The 16,595-nt window shown below is 46.6% G+C and overlaps 2 protein-coding genes across 3 annotated transcripts in view; one reads left to right on the top strand and one right to left on the bottom strand.

Annotated features, from left to right (window-relative positions):
* ZMAT5 (zinc finger matrin-type 5) overlaps nt 1-5,658 on the bottom strand; it is a 22,780-nt gene extending 17,122 nt beyond the window's left edge. The window contains exon 1 of one of the 2 annotated variants that reach the window (XM_005218099.5): nt 5,548-5,586. The gene's annotated coding sequence lies outside the window, so the exon portion shown is untranslated. 2 annotated transcript variants of the gene reach the window in all.
* Nucleotides 5,659-5,934: 276 nt separating this feature from the next.
* Nucleotides 5,935-8,131, top strand: UQCR10 (ubiquinol-cytochrome c reductase, complex III subunit X). Its single transcript, NM_001113723.2, has 2 exons — nt 5,935-6,133; nt 7,868-8,131. The coding sequence occupies exons 1-2, from the start codon at nt 5,984-5,986 to the stop codon at nt 7,910-7,912; spliced, it is 195 nt and encodes a 64-aa protein (NP_001107195.1). The 5' UTR covers nt 5,935-5,983; the 3' UTR covers nt 7,913-8,131.
* The last annotated feature ends 8,464 nt before the right edge of the window (nt 8,132-16,595 follow it).

Below are 16,595 nucleotides of genomic sequence, written 5' to 3' on the forward strand. Positions count from 1 at the left end.
TTCTTACTAGCTAAGTCTCCTGTCACACTCCAGGAGAGTTTAAAACTGAAAATAGAGGACTTCCCCAGTGGTCCAGCAGTTAAGAATCCACCTGCCAATGCAGGGGACACAGGTTCGATCCCAGGTTCGGGAAGATTCCACATGCTACGGCAGCAATTAGGCCCATATGCCACAATTACCAGGCCTGCGCTCTAGAGCCTGGGCTCCTCAACAAAGAGAAGCCCCGCCCTCCACAAGGAGTGAAAGCCTGCGCACAGCAATGAAGACCCAGCACGGTAAAAAAGAACAAATGAATACATCTTTTTTTTCTTTTTTAAAGATATATGTAAGGAATTTGACTGGGATTCCCTGATAGCTCTGTTGGTAAAGAATCCACCTGCAATTCAGGAGACCCTGGTTTGATTCCCGGGTCGGGAAGATCTGCTGGAGGAGGGATAGGCTACCCATTCCAGTATTCTTGGGCTTCCCTTGTGGCTCAGCTGGTAAAGAATCCACTGCAATGTGGGACAACTGGGCTCGATCCCTGAGTTGGGAAGATCCCCTGGAGAAGGGAAAGGCTACCCACTCCAGTATTCTGGCCTGAAGAATTTCATGGACTGTAGAGTCCACGGGGTCGCAAAGAATCTGATGCGACTTTCACTTTTCATGGAATTTGATTAATGTAGACAATCAATTTTTAGAAAAGAAAATAGAGGTAGAAGAGCAAATAATTTGCTCAAATAATCTGAGTTAAGCAAAGCATAACTCAGAAAAGTGGATAAAACACTTTTCTTTGACTGGATTTCAAACACTTTTCTGCTAGGGGGTGCTAGACTCCCTGGTTAGAATGCAAATTTCTCTCGATTACTGTATTAATGTTCTTGTCCTAAGTTTATTAATAATCAGTGTATACTTGGTATTTAAAAGTATCTCACTGAAAAGAATTTCTATTGAGTATACAAGAGAAAAGCATGGTTTTTCAGGAATTGATTAAATTGATTCCAATTTAAAATATATAAAAATTAAAACTTGTAGTTAGATAATTGATAAAATGGGCTTCCCAGTGGGTGCAGTGGTAGACAATCTGCCTGCCAATGCAGGAGATGTGGACTCAATCCCTGGGTCAGGAAGATCCTCTGGAGGAGGAAATGGCAACCCATGCCAGTATTCTTGCCTAGAAAATCCCATGGTCAGAAGAGCCCGGCGGGCTACAGTTCATGGGGTCACAAAGAGTCTGACATGACTGAGTGGCCGAGCACAAGCATACGACTGATAAATTACCTGTCAGTGATTCTATGAGACTTGTTATTCTAAGTTGAGGAGTTAGCAATGGTTGGAAACGCTGGCTGCGTATTAAACTCCTGCACGCAACACCTGGGGTGCTAGAAAAGCTTCTAAGAGTGCCCCCATGTTCTCATCTCATGACAGAGATGGAGCCAGTATTGTCTGAATCCCCAGAATGAGAGAATGTGACATAAGAGAACATGACTGAGTCTGTTTCAAGTGTCAAACTGTTTACAATAACTTAAAATTTATCACATTTATAAATTTAATTTACTGGCTTTTCTAGTTAATTGTTTAAGTGTTCTGGGGATATTATACTTATTACGGTATATCTCTGAAGTACTTAAAAGGAAAATCAAATATATTAAATGTATAAGTGGAATTAAATGTGTAAGGGAATGTAATTGGGCTAAAGATAGGGCTGAATGTTAAAAGGAATTTTGTTTGCTCAACTTAAGTTCAAATATTAATCAAAGGGAAAGTAAAGGTTATTTTTCTTATTTTTTTAGGTTTACACATAGAATAATAATTTCTAAACTGAAAGCAATAGCTTAAAGAAAATTCGATTTTTTTATAAAGTCTTGCTCCAAAATGAGAATTAACTAAAAAGGCAAAAAAATAAAAATAAGCCACACCTTAACTCCCTGTGGTCCCTACCCATCTCACCTAAAATAATTCCTCCCTCCTCTTAACTCACCATCAGCCAGACTAGCTGTCAGCAAGATACAAGTGTTCTTTCCCAGAAGCTTCACAACCTCCTGCCCCAACGGGCTACCAAGATGCTTTGCAAATAGAAAATAACTGGTCATGGTTATAGAGCATTTCACATTTTCCCTCCCCATCCCCTAATAAGGCATTACAGTTGCTTTTACGAGTCAGAGGTGGATCCAGGTTTCCAGTCCGGTCCCTGCTGTTCGATGCCACACCTACACAAATGACTTATCCCTGGCTCAGACCTCTCCTTTGAACTCCAGACTCATATCGCTAGTACCCTCTGCACAGAAGCAGTGGCAGATTTTACTTTCTTGGGCTCCAAAATCACTGTGGACAGTGACTGAAGCCATGAAATTAAAAGACGCTTGCTCCTTGGAAGGGAAGCCATGACAAACCTAGACAACGTAGTAAAAACAGAAACATCACTTTGCCGACAAAGCTCCACGTGGTCAGAGCTGTGGTTTCTCCAGCAGTCATGTACGGATATGAGTCGGACCATAAAGAAGGCTGAGCACCGAAGAACTGAAGCTTTTGAACTGTGGTGCTGGAGAAGACTCCTGAGAGTCCCTTGGACTGCAAGGAAATCAAACCAGTCAAGGAAAGGAAATCAACCTTGAATGTTCCTGGGAAGGACTGATGATGAAGCTAAAGCTGCAATACTTTGGCTACTTGATGCAAAAAGCTGTCTCACTGGAAAAGACCTGATGCTGGGAGAGATCAAAGGCAAAAGGAGAAGAGGGCGGCAGAGGATGAGATGGTTAGACAGCATCACCCACTAAATGGACATGCATATGAGCAAACTCTGGGAGATAGTGGAGGACAGAGGAGCCTGGTGTGCTGCAGTCCATGGGGTCACAAAGAGTCAGACACCATTTAGCGACTGAACAACAACCACCTCCACTTGACATCTAAGGAGCAGTTCAAGCTTAACATGGCCAAAGAGAAGCTAAAATCATTCCTTTGATTTTAAGTTGCTGAAGTCAAAACTTTGATGTCATCCTCGATTTCTCTTTCCGGTACCCCCTACATCACTCACCTGGAGCCAGACATCCTGGAATATGAAGTCAAGTGGGCCTTAGGAAGCATCACTAAGAACAAAGCTAGTAGAGCTGATGGAATTCCACTGAGCTATTTCAAATCCTAAAAGATGATGCTGTGAAAGTGCTGCACTCAATATGCCAGCAAATTTGGAAAACTCAGCAGTGGCACGGGACTGGAAAAGGTCAGTTTTCATTCCAATCCCAAAGAAAGGCAATGCCAAAGAATGCTCAAACTACCGCACAATTGCACTCATCTCACACGCTAGTAAAGTAATGCTCAAAATTCTCCAAGCCAGGCTTCAACAATACATGAACCGTGAACTTCCAGATGTTCAAGCTGGATTTAGAAAAGGCAGAGGAACCAGAGATCAAATTGCCAACATCTGCTAGATCATCAAAAAAGCAAGAGAGTTCCAGAAACACATCTATTTCTGCTTTATTGACTATGCCAAAACCTTTGACTGTGTAGACCACAACAAACTGGAAAATTCTGAAAGAGATGGGAATACCAGACCACCTGACCTGCCTCCTCAGAAATCTGTATGCAGGTCAGGAAGCAACAGTAACAACTGGACATGGAACAACAGACTGGTTCCGAATAGGAAAAGGAGTATGTCAAGGCTGTATATTGTCACCCTGCTTATTTAACTTATATGCAGAGTACATCATGAGAAACGCTGGGCTGGAGGAAGCACAAGCTGGAATCAAGACTGCCGGGAGAAATATCAATAACCTCAGACATGCAGATGACACCACCCTTATGGCAGAAAGTGAAGAGGAACTAAAGAGCCTCTTGACGAAAGTGAAAGAGGAGAGTGAAAAAGTTGGCTTAAAGCTCAACATTCAGAAAACTAAGATCATGGCATCCGGTCCCATCACTTCATGGCAAATACATGGGGGAAACAGTGGAAACAGTGTCAGACTTTATTATTTGGGGCTCCAAAATCACTGTAGATGGTGTAGCTGGCAGCTATGAAATTAAAAGATGCTTACTCCTTGGAAGGAAAGTTATGACCAACCTAGATAGCATATTCAAAAGCAGAGACATTACTTTGCCAACAAAGATCCATCTAGGCAAGCCTATGGTTTTTCCAGTAGTCATGTATGGATGTCAGAGTTGGACTATAAAGAAAGCTGAGCGCCGAAGAATTGATGCTTTTGAACTGTGGTGTTGAAGAAGACTCTTGAGAGTCCTTGGACTACAAGGAGATCCAACCAGTCCATCCTAAAAGAGATCGATCAGTCCTGGGTGTTCATTGGAAGGACTGATGTTGAAGCTCAAACTCCAATGTTTTGGCCACCTGATGTGAAGAGCTGACTCATTGGAAAAGACCCTGATTCTGGGAAAGATTGAGGGCAGGAGGAGAAGGGGATGACAGAGGATGAGATGGTTGGATGGCATCACCGACTCAATGGACCTCAGTTTGAGTAAACTCCGAGAGTTGGTGATGGACAGGGAGGCCCGGCGTGCAAAGGGTCAGACACAACTGAGCAACTGAACTGAACCCCCTACATGCATCTGTCAGCTTGTTCCGTTTGACCCACCCCCTAAATACATTCCAAATCTGATCACGACTCTAATCCACACCCTAATCTAAATTACCATCCAGCCTCCACTCCCACCACAGCAACTTCCCCTCTTCAGTCTGATCCCTGGAGAGCAGCCAGAAATGACCTTGAAAGTAAATGAGATCATGTCACACCCCAGCTTAAAACCCATCAGTGGCTTCCTAGTGCAATAAGGAAAAATAAGACTCTTTACTGTGGCTTACAAGGCCAGATATGAGCTGATCTGAGCTCTTCACAGTCCATTCTACTTTTTCCCCTGGAACACCCCAGGACAGAGCAGTCTCAAGGCCTTTGCACCAATGTTTTCCTGTTTGAACTGCTACTATTCATTCACTCAGGTCTAAGGTTAAGTGTCTTCCTGGGCACCCTGGCTAAAATATTACCACCACTCCCTCCCCAATCAACCTGTCTTCTGCTCTTCTAAGTATTACTTGTTATTACTGCCCCTCCCCACACACATTAGAAGGAGCGCTTCATGAGGGCAGGGACTTGTTCACCGCTGGATCCGCAGCGTTGTGCCCAGGGCCTCTTAGAAAAAACATTTACTGGATCGCCCTCGTCCTCCTAAGTTCTTGCTATTTCTATTCCCCAGAAGGAATAAGTGGATCTAGGTCTCCCGTCTTCCAAGCCAGGTTGTCAGCTTGCGAAACCCAGGGATGAGGAGTATAGAAAGCAGGGGCAGAATAGCCTCTTCCCCGGGGGTCGGACAGAGGGATTCAGCCCCCTGGACCCGACTTGTTGCCACAGGTTCCAACTCTAGGCCTGGACTTGGGGCTGACAGAGGCGACAGAATTGGAACAAGCTTGAGATAGGGCATCCAGGCCTCGCCCATGTATCCAGTCCACGTCGTGTTAAACTGCGCGGCCCGCCGCGGGGCTCGCCGATCTAGTTGGAAGAGCCCAAGTCCTCCCGCGGGGGGTAAGGAGAAACTCTCCCTCGATGTCCCCTTCACAGAACATACCTGGTTCTGCGGGGCCCGACGGCTGCGAGCTCCTCCTCCGGCGCCCTCACGCCGTGAACTGCTTGCTGGGATTCGTAGTCCTCCCGTTGGGGAGAGGCCCGCCCTTCCCAGAAACCTTTGCGAATCAAAGCGGAAACAGAGCGGAAGTGGAGGAAGCGCGAGGGATTCTGGGTGTTGTAGTGAAAATATTAAATCATTTTTTTTTAAATGCTTAAGAAGAAGAATTCAGTAATACGTTCCGCCAAGCTGTTTGGGATTCCATGATCTGGATTTTAGGAGACCTTAATCCCGCGCAAGCCATCAGTTTACCTCCATAGTTCAATACGACGAGCACCGAGATTCAGAAGAACTACAAATCCCATAAAGCATTACACGTGGAGGCCCTTTGGAGAGAAAGGTCGTCGCGGCGCCGGCGCTCGTTCTGCAGCGGACAAACATGGTGGCCCCAACGTTGACTGCGAGGTTGTACTCCTTGCTGTTTCGCAGGACCTCTACCTTCGCCCTCACCATCGTCGTGGGCGCCCTGTTCTTCGAGCGCGCCTTCGATCAAGGCGCAGACGCCATCTACGAACACATCAACGAGGGGGTGAGGGCCTGGACCGTCCCTGACCTTGGGCCCTTCTGAGGGATGACAGGGCGAGTGGAGGTGGGCCGGGACTTAGTCTACCTTTACGAGTAGCGTAAAGGGAACCCTAGATGTCTTCTATCTGTAGACTCCGTCTGTCCGTTCCCCGCCGGTATGAATCCTAAAATGTTCAACGGGATCAATAGCTCCCACCGTGCAGAGGTTGTTAGTATCGCTGTCTCCCACACCACACACCCACTTGTCCTAAACTAACTAAAAGCTTAGTGAGAGCAAAGGATTATTAGGGCCACACTGCCAGGAGGCCAGTGGCAAGTCAGGGCTGGACCCGGGACCCCCTGTTTCGTCTGAGGGTTTCAAGGGCACATTTGAGCGGGTGACGGCCGTGAATAGGACATCTTCTTAGACACTGGGGCTGGCCTTTTTAGACAGCACTTTTCAGTTCCGAAGCCTTTCTATGCTGGCAGCGATGGTATTAATAGTGGTTAAGGGGTGAGGGGGATCGAGAGGGTATACAAAGCGGAGATCCCTGGATGGGAATACCGGGACTTAATAACTTGTGTGAGTTAACCTCTCTGAGCTTCACTTTTTTCTGTGAAATAGAAATGATAGTAGCTATCTCAGGGAATTATTGTGAGGATTCCATGAGACGCTGGCAAGGTGTCGCAGTAGGTGGTAGGTGAAGTGAAGTGAAGTCGCTCAGTCGTGTCCGACTCTTTGCGACCTCATGGACTGTAGCCTACCGGACTCCTCCGTCCATGGGATTTTCCAGGCAAGAATGCTGGAGTGGGTTGCCATTTCCTTCTCCGAGGCAACTTCCCGACCCAGGGATCAAACTCGGGTCTCCCGCATTGTAGGCAGCCACTTCACCGTCTGAGCCAAGGGAAGCCCACAGGTGGTAGGTGGTACCACTCAAAAACTAGCACTTTCTACAGTCCTGGGGAGGAAGTGGAAGCATAAGATAGAGAATAACAACACCTTTTAAAGTCCCTGGGTGCCAGGCACTGTGCTGGGTGCTCTGCAGACTTTATATCGTTAAGGTATTTAATTTATGGCTCATACTAAGGAACGTCCTGGGCAAATAAGCTGTGTTCCACCACTCTGTTAATAATTTGAAACTGTCTGGCCCTACTGCCCAGGCAGGCTCGGTCTCCTGATGTACAGCCTGTGGCCAGGGTAGCTTTCTGTCCTTATGAAAGTGCTGCTCCTGTTCATTTGCAGGCTGTTCCCCTGGCCATTTCAGTATGTGGGGAAGGCATCTCAGAACGTTGTCATAATCCACCCATTCTTGGTGCTTTTAGGAATGAGAATACAGCTAGTTCCTGACCGAGGGATCATAAGTCTGATGAGGTTAAAATATGGCTCAGTGTGAAGTATTTGGGGACCAGGCTCTTAGGACCTCTGGAGTAATACCTGGGAGTTCAAGAATAGAGACATTTTCCAGCCTCTGTTCCTTAATAATTGTGTGCTTTGGGGGCCCAGGTCCCTTAGTGTCTCTACCTCAGTTACCTGTAGAGTGAGGTCATGCGTTCCCCCTTCCTTCACATACTGACTCAGAGCATTCTGTAAATGCTAGGAGTGTACGTCAGGCCTAGTATTGCTTCCAGACTGCCCACTGCAAGCTGTCTGGATGTGGTACGCGTTTCTCTCAGGCTTGTTTTAAGTCCAGGGCTGTGGGAGGCCTTGTTCAATGTGAGAAGCAAAACTCCGTTTGTGGCTCTTGTGTTTAAAATGCAGAAGCTGTGGAAGCACATCAAGCACAAGTATGAGAACAAGGAGTAGCTCCTGGGAGGCCCCCGTCCAGGCCAGAAGGACCAGGTCCAGCACCAGCTGTTTGCCCAGAGCCGCGGCCTCAGCTTGAAGACACGCTCTCGTCACTCTCCATGGACCACCTTTATCTGTCGACAGGAGATGGCGTCCCCTGACAGACTCTTTAACTTCTGCTATGTTTGAAGTATGTTTAGTCAGAGTCATCAGCAAATAAATGTAAATTGGCCTTGAGACCTGCTTCTGCATCTTCTTAACTAGCTGCTCTTCACTTTACCAGTTATTTGACACCACTTCAAAGTCCTCTGCAGACATCTGAAGGGCAGATTCCATTATTTTGGATCTCCCATTAACTTCCAGAGAATTCTAGTTTTCACACCGTGAGCTAGAGCTGGAGGTGTTAACCTTCAACTTTGGCCTCTAAACCAATAGCTGCATTCTTGAGTCACGCAGAGGACAGCTAACTGGCTTGGCCATAGGGAAGCGCTGTGGATCCAGCTGGGGAACAAATGTTTATTCTCCATTCTGCCTTTAAGTTGCCGAGGATCTCTGGGGAAGCTGGCATACCTCTCTGGGCCACAGCTCATCTTCTCATGGCTGTAAGGCATATCGGAAAGCACGCAGCATGGCTGGGAGCTGCTGTGGAGAGCAAGGGGATGTGCTGAACAGTAGAGCGCTTGGTTGTGTTTGGTGACTGGCCGGGAAGATGAGTGACTCACTTGCCCACCATCTTTCACCTGGAGCCTGGAGTGATGGGGCCAGAGCTAGAACAACCACTAGCGTCTGAGGGGGGAAGAGCCAGTTGGGAAACTCATGCGGGGCTTGGAGAGACCCTAGGAACTGCCCAGTTTGCCCTACCTGAGGCATATCCTCATGAAGGTGACGTCCAGGCCTGGAGAAATCATGACCTGACAAAGGTACAGCTCTAGGGGGCAGATCAAGACCTGAGCCAGAGTAGAGGCTATTCTTTTTAAGAATGATTTCACCATGAAGTAAAAGATAGTTCTGAGGGTTGAAGATTTGCCATTTACATTACACTACACTTTCCCCAACAATTTGACGGTAGTGTGCTGGCGAAAAACAATAAAATGGAGCATTCTTGAAAAGTTATTCTACAGTATCCTTGAGCACCTGATGACAAGCTCAGGGCAGTGGGGTTAGAACGAGCTTAATTGATCACCTGTCTCGAGTGAGGCATATTCAGCCCAAGCAGCAAGAGTATCTCTAAGCCATTCTACATTAAGATGCCCCGTTACTTGTCATTGGCACTTCAGGACAGTTGAGGTTGTATATCTGTTTTCAATTAAGAGACAAATATTAACCCCATTTTACCTATTTTATGGGAGTGAATATTATCCACCCAGAACCTCAACATGAGCCTATTTGGAGTTAGGGTCTTTGCAGATGTAATCAGTTAAATGAAGATGAGGTTGTGGGACTCCCCTGGCGGTCCAGTGACTAAGACTGCGCTCTGAATGCCGGGCCCGGTTTTGATCTCTGGTCAGGGAACTAGATCCCGAGTGCTGCAACTAAGAGTTCACATTGCCCCAACTGAAAGATCCTGCATGCCACAACGAGACCTGGAGCAGCCACATTATAAAATACACATTTTTTAAAAAAGAGATGGGGTAATGGGTTGGACACCCGTCATTCTAAATCCAATGGCGGGTGTCTTGAGAAGACTGAGACAGAGATTGAAAGATGAGAATTTCAGAGGTCAAGGAATGCCAGAGGTTTTCAGGGGTCAAGGAATGCCAGAGATTGCCAGCAACCAGAAGCAAGGACAGGATTCTTCCCCTCTAAAACTTTAGAGGGATCTTGATGAAACCTTGATTTTAGAGTAATACCCTCCAGAATGTGGAGAAAATAGATTTCTGTTGTTTTCAGTCACTCAGTTTGCAGTCATCTGTCATGGCAGCCCTGGATAATACCCGTCATATTGGCCAAGTTGGGCTTCCCTGATGGCTCAGCCATAATCCGCCTCCCAATGCAGGAGACACGAGTTCGATCCCTGGGTGGGATAGATCCCATGGAGAAGGAAATGGCAACCCATTCCAGTATTCTTGCCTGAAAAAAATCCCACGGACAGAGGAGCCTGGTGAGCTACACAGTCCATGGGGTCGCAAAAAAGTCAGACATAACTTGGCACACACTGGCCAAGCTAAAGAACATTACCTAATCTTGTCGAGGATACAGGAAAATAACGCAGATGGACTATTGCAAGAGGATGTGAAGTGGTACCATCTTCCTGGAGGATATTTTGTACTTATGTATCAAGATCCTTAATATACATACTCTTGACCCAGTAAATTCTACTTCTACCAAATTTTCCTAAAAAAAAAAGTTAATGGCCACAAGATATGTTCATCATGATGTTTATAATGGCTGGGGGGAGAGGGGGTGTCGGGCAGGGATGAGATATCCAAAATAGGAATTACTATTACGGTGAAACGGAGAAGGCAATGGCACCCCACTCCAGTACTCTTGCCTGGAAAATCCCACGGATGAAGGAGCCTGGTAGGCTGACATCTATGGGGTTGCACAGAGTCGGACACAACTGAAGTGACTTAGCAGCAGCAGCATTAAGGTGAAATATTATGTAGCCATTTAAAACCAAGAGACTTGGGGGCTTAACATTTTTTAAAATAAAGTTTTATTTCTTTTATTTTTGGCTGTGCCGGGTCTTTGTTGCTGCCCGGACTTTTCTTTAGTTGCATCAAGTGGGGCTACTCTCCACTGTAGTGTGTGAGCTTTTCATTGTGGGGCTTTTCTTTTTCTTCTTTTGTGGAGCACAAGCTCTGGTGGTTTCGGCTCCCAGGCTCTGGAGCACAGGCTCAGTAGTTGCGGCACCCGGGCTTAGTTGCTCCACGGCATGTGGGGTCTTCCTGGACTAGGGATCAAACCTGTGTCCCCTGCATCAGCAGACGAATCCTTACCATTGAGCCCCCAGGGAAGCCTGGAGCAGGCATCTTAAATACTGGACCACCAGGAAAGTCCTAAAATTAAGTGTTAACTGGGAGAAAGTATCCAACAAGCGTGGCAACGTACCAGCTGCACTAATATATGAAACAGTCTTTCAAATGCATAAGGAAAAAGTGACTAACACAGTAGAGGTTAGGGTGGATGACAGGAATAGGCAATTAAAATAGGAAATACAGATGGCCACAAACGACAAGATGCCCAGTTTCACTAATAAGCAATATGAAATACCATTTTTTTGCACATCCCATGAACAAAAATGGAGAGGATTAGCAAAACCAGTGTTTCAGTGAGGAAGCAGGCACTGCCCACGGGCCCTGGAGCAGTGATATTGAGGGGACTTTGCCGATATCTATTTTTAAATATTCGTCCCATTTAAAAATATGTATGTATATATTTATTTATTTGGCTGAGCTGGGTCTTAGTTGCAGCACTCGGGATCAATCTTCGTTTCGGCATGCGGGATCTTTTATTTTTTCAGTTGTAGCACGTGGGATCCTAGTTCCCTGGCCAGGGATTGAACCCGGGCCCCTGCCCTGGGAGCTTGGAGTCTTAGCCACTGGACCACCAGGAGAGTCCCTGTTTGTTCCTTTTATTCTTGAACTTTCATGACGAGAAAAGTATCTCCAGGATTCCACGTGCTTATGCACACACACAAAAAGTCACTGGAGGCTTATTTGGAATTTAAAAAAGCAGAAAAATGCCTTTCAGTGGGGGAGTGGTTAAATAAAAGGTAGCTTCATACCATAGAAATCTCTGCAGACAATAAAAAGAATGGGGTGACTCAGCCTGCAGTTGAAAAGAAAGACAAAGTGAAAACAAAACCAAGCTGCACAAAGGCATGTTGAGTTGTTTAGTTCAATCCACTTAAGGACACACATGCAAGTTGATAAGGCTGCACACAGAACCCTGCAGGATCTGCACCAAGTTTTCCTGGGAAAACACACACCTGAGGGCTAGGATTTCAAAGATATACCTTCACTTGGTGCAACAGTGATTGACTTTTTCTCAAAACAAGCTGATACTGACGTTCTAGTAAAAAATATTTTATAGGAAAGAAAGCAATTCATTAAAAAAATAGTTAATGCACGTGCTCAGAACAGTCATAGTATAAAGCTAAGTGAAAAAAGCAGGTCACAAATTCCTATAAAGTGTGATACCTTTTATGTTTTTGGTAAACATGTATAAGAAAAAAAATTGGAAATGCTTACACGAAATTCCTCACAGTAGTTAATTGGCTGAGTCATTTTCTTTTCTCTTGTATTTTCCCCCCGATTTCTAAGTTTTCTACATCAAGCCTGTATTCTCTTTAGTCGGGGAATGGAAGTGAATTAAAAGGAGGCTGCCAAGGGAGAACATGAACACAGAGAGTCAAGAAATGTGAGCCCCCAGCCCTGGAACCCAGCTGCTGGGCGGTCCATGGTGCCTCTTCCTGAAGTCCTGATGAGAACTTGTTCTTTTAAAAAAAAAAATTTTTTTTCTTTTTAAATTTATGGCATGCAGGATCTTAGTTTTCCAACCAGGGGTTGAACCCATGCCCCCTACAGTGGAAGCACGGAATCTTTTTTTTTATTATTAATTATTTTGGCTGCCTAGGTTCTTAGCTGTGGCACACAGGCTTAGTTCCCCGACCAGGGATTGAACCTGTGCCCCCTGCAGTGGAAGCACAGAGTCTTAACCACGATGTCAGGAAAGTCCCGGGAACTTGTTCTTGATTGGCCCTGCCGAATGGGAGCTGGGCGTCCCCAGGGTTCCCTGGGTGAATCTGCCCACAGGTGGGGGAAGTAAGGATTAGCACCCTTCTCAGACTGACACAGAGAAGTTATTACTGGGAAAAAGGTCCGCCTCTGTCCCAAGCTCAGCCCACGGCATTTTCTGAGGGCAAGAGCTAAGACAGTCTTGACAGGTCAAAAGCCCCAAGGACTCTGCACCTGCTCCACTCGTACACGTGTCAGGAAAAGCTAACTGCTTAGGTGCCTTGTCAAGCAAGTTCCAGAAGGTCCCTGAAACTCTTTTCTGAGAAGTTGGCCTCTGGTATGTCAGCTCTGAGCAAGTAGGACCTTTCTCTGGGCAAAGAGTTTTATGCTGATGCCCTATTTCCCTAGCTTCTCTCTTGCATCCAGGAACATCTCTCCAAATGGGTAGAAACTATTCATTCATTCATTCATTCATTCAAGCAGTATGTCTCTGCTGCTGCTGCTGCTAAGTTGCTTCAGTCGTGTCCGACTCTGTGGGACCCCATAGATGGCAGCCCACCAGGCTCCCCCGTCCGTGGGATTCTCCAGGCAAGAACACGGGAGTGGGTTGCCATTTCCTTCTCCAATGCATGGAAGTGAAAAGTGAAAGTGAAATCACTCAGTTGTGTCTGACTCTTAGCGACCCCATGGACTGCAGCCTACCAGGCTCCTTCATCCATGGGATTTTCCAGGCAAGAGTACTGGAGTGAGGTGCCAGTGCCTTCTCCCAGTATATCTCTAAGGAGTGCCTATTATTCCTGTCACTGTCCTAGACCTTGGGCAAATAGTGGAGAACCAGAAAGACCCCCACCCTCTTGGAGCTAAAGCATTCTAGTAGGTGAGACAGACAGTAAATGAGAAAGGAAATAAGGATTTCAGCTCATGTTGAAGGCTATGAAGAAAATAAAACTGGATAACCTATAGGGAGTGACTCAGGTTTGAAGAACAACCTTTGATGGTCAGGGAAGTCTTCTCCAGGAAGATGATATTCGAGCTGAGATGTGAGTAGAAATCTAGTGAGGTAAGGACCCAGAATAAGAGTGTTCCAGGAAATGAACACAGCAAGGGCAAAGACCCTGGGGCAGATGTGAGTTTGGTTCAGTTACTGAACTGAAGGAAGAGAAGGAGTCAAAGACAGGGTCAGATACTGTGTGGTCTTGTAAGGGTCACACCAAGAGTTGGGATTTCATTCTCTCTCTTTTTTTTTAATCTTTTGATTTTTTAAAAAACATGTATGTATTTATGGCTGCATTGGTCTTAGTTTTGGCTCACAGGATCTTCCCTGCGGCATGCGGGATCTTTTGCTGTGGGGCACACGCACTCTGCTGTTGCCTGGGTTTAGTTGCCCCATGGCAAGTGGGATCTTAGTTCCCTGACCAGGGGTTGAATCTTCACTCCCTGCATTAGAAGGCAGATTCTTAACCACTGGACTACCAGGGAAGTCCCTGGTTTTTATACTACAAAGAAAGGGAAGCTCCTGGGGAGTTTTCTGAGTAATGGTTTACTTTATAAACCATTTACTAGGAGCCAAGCATTGTAGCAAGTGTTAGCGGTTCACGTCATTTAATTTGAATAATTGCAACGATCCGAAAGGTGACATTATTATTCCTATTGAATAGCTCTAGTGAAGGATGAAGAGCACAAATATTTTAACAGTCCTGGGGTAGAATTCAAGCCCCACCACTCACTGGCTGTGCAAACTCAACCAGTTTATTCACCCTCTCTGAGCTGATTTCCTCATCTGTAAAATACCCACCATGCTATTCAAATGATAGCTATGATTCTTGTTCTTTCTGGAGATGCTGTCATCTTGGAGGGGTGTCAAGGGGAGTGAAGATTACTGTATAGTAAATTCTCACCCAACTGTTTGCTTAATTAACCCAGCCAGGGGCTACCTGGGAAACTTCTGGCATTTCAGGGCTGCCGGCCAAGGCTCAAAACTTTTCGACTTTGGGTGGAGTCCAGTTTGTCCTGGCAGCTCAAAGAAAGAAGGAAGGCCCAGCCCTCAGAACATTCTAGTCTAGTCCCTGGTAGACACAAGAGGTTGCCTATCACAGGCTGGGTTCCCTGGGATGCAGACTCTGTGCAGGAGGTTTACTGATGAGTGCTTTTGGGGTCAATGGGCTTCCCTGGTGGCTCAGACGGTGAAGAATCTGCCTGCAATGCAGGAGACCTTGGTTCGATCCCTGGGTTGGGAAGACCCACTGGAGAAGGAAACGGCACCCCACTCCAGTATGCCTGGAGAAGTCCATGGACAGAGAAGCCTGGTGGGCTACAGTCCATGGGATCGCAAAGATTCAGACACAACTGAGCGACTCAACAGCAAGGCATGCTTTTACCCACTAAAGGATGCAAATGAGACATGGAAAAATGTTCACAATATCTTATTACCCGAAAAGAATAGTGAGAACAGCCTGTGTTGAATCATCTCAGTTTTGAAGAAAACCAATGTTTATATTCCTTTTTCTAAAATAATGCTGGAAAGAAGAACTAAAATCCTAACGGTGATTCTTTCTGGTGGTTTTTCTTTCTTTGCTTATTCCTGTGACCCATGGCAAGCATGTTACTGGTTTTGTAATGAGCTGGGGGTGGGGAGCAACGTAAGTTAATTACAAAGAAAGAGATTCCATCCGGTAACTCAGCCAGCCCCTCCAGCAACAGGGCACATGGACTGTCCTGCAGATGAGTTTGAAGTCTCCCAAGGAAGGGACAGAAATCCATGATTTTAAAATGTCTGAGCCACATGTAGTGTTGGAGGGAATACAAATTCTTTGGGCAAGGTGGAGGCGATGGCAGCTTCTTGAGTGTGAGTAAAAGATGAACACTCTGTACTGGGGGCGGGCAGTGGCCCACGCAGTACGTATCACACACACAGACACACACTCACACACACAGAGCTGCTTTCTCCAGGCATTCACCCAGGACCAGGCCATTAACATACCCTGTACCACTGGATCCTCAATCCGAGGTGGGCACCGCTCTCCACCCCATTTTACAGGTGGAAATGGGGAGAGGTCAGAGAGGTCTAGGCTAACACAGCTAATGAGAGTGGAGCAGAGGTTCAGAGACAGGATGCTTGGCTCAGAGCTCAGATCCACCACTCTGCACCACGTACAAATCATTTCTTATTGGGGCCTTGGCCTGACACGCTTGGGTATATGCAGAGGCTGGGAGCCAAGGGCAGGTTCCAGCCAGCATCAAGGACAAGGCGGCGATGGAATGCAGGGAGCGCTGGCCCGGAGCCGTGCCGTCCACAGTTCCCCAGCACAAGGGTGCTGACTGCCTTCCTGCTTCCCCAGGCTTGTCCCCGCCTCAGGCCTCCTGCACACACCCTCTTGCTCTGGACTCATCCTCTCCACTGAACCCTCAGAAGCCTGCCATGTCCACTCCCCTGCTCACACGCCATCAAGAGCTCCCCACTACCTATAAGATCAAATTCCCTAGCCTGACAATTTCAGATCCAGGCTACCTCAACTCTCACTTTATTCACCTTCTAAATAGGGGGCCCTTGCTGGGGGTTCCCATGGCTCTCTCATCTTGTGATTCAACATAGATTATGGGGGGACTTCCCTGGTGGTTCAATGGTTAGGATTCCATGCTTCCACTTCAGGGGACACAATCCTTGGCTGGGGAACTAAGATCCTTCATGCCATGCAGCATGGCCAAAAAATGAACAAGGATAAAAATTGACGCCAAAATAAATCCATTATGAGCAACAACAAAAAACTCCTCCCAAAGCAACAACAACCGAAAATTCCCAACGTGGATTAAGGGGGAACTTCTCAGGTGGGCCAGTGGTTTAGACTCCATGCTTCCACCGCAGGGGTCACAGTTCAGTCACTGGTCTGGGACCTAAGAACCCACAATCCATGCGGCACAGCCACCAATAACAACCACCACAAAAACACGGATTCTAGAAATAAAGGCCAGCTCTGCTCGCCTCCAGCTAGGTGACCTTGTTGGGGCAGGGGTGGGGGGTTGGA

This window comes from Bos taurus, chromosome 17 (genome assembly GCF_002263795.3).
Source record: "Bos taurus isolate L1 Dominette 01449 registration number 42190680 breed Hereford chromosome 17, ARS-UCD2.0, whole genome shotgun sequence".
Classification (NCBI taxonomy): Eukaryota; Metazoa; Chordata; class Mammalia; order Artiodactyla; family Bovidae; genus Bos; species Bos taurus.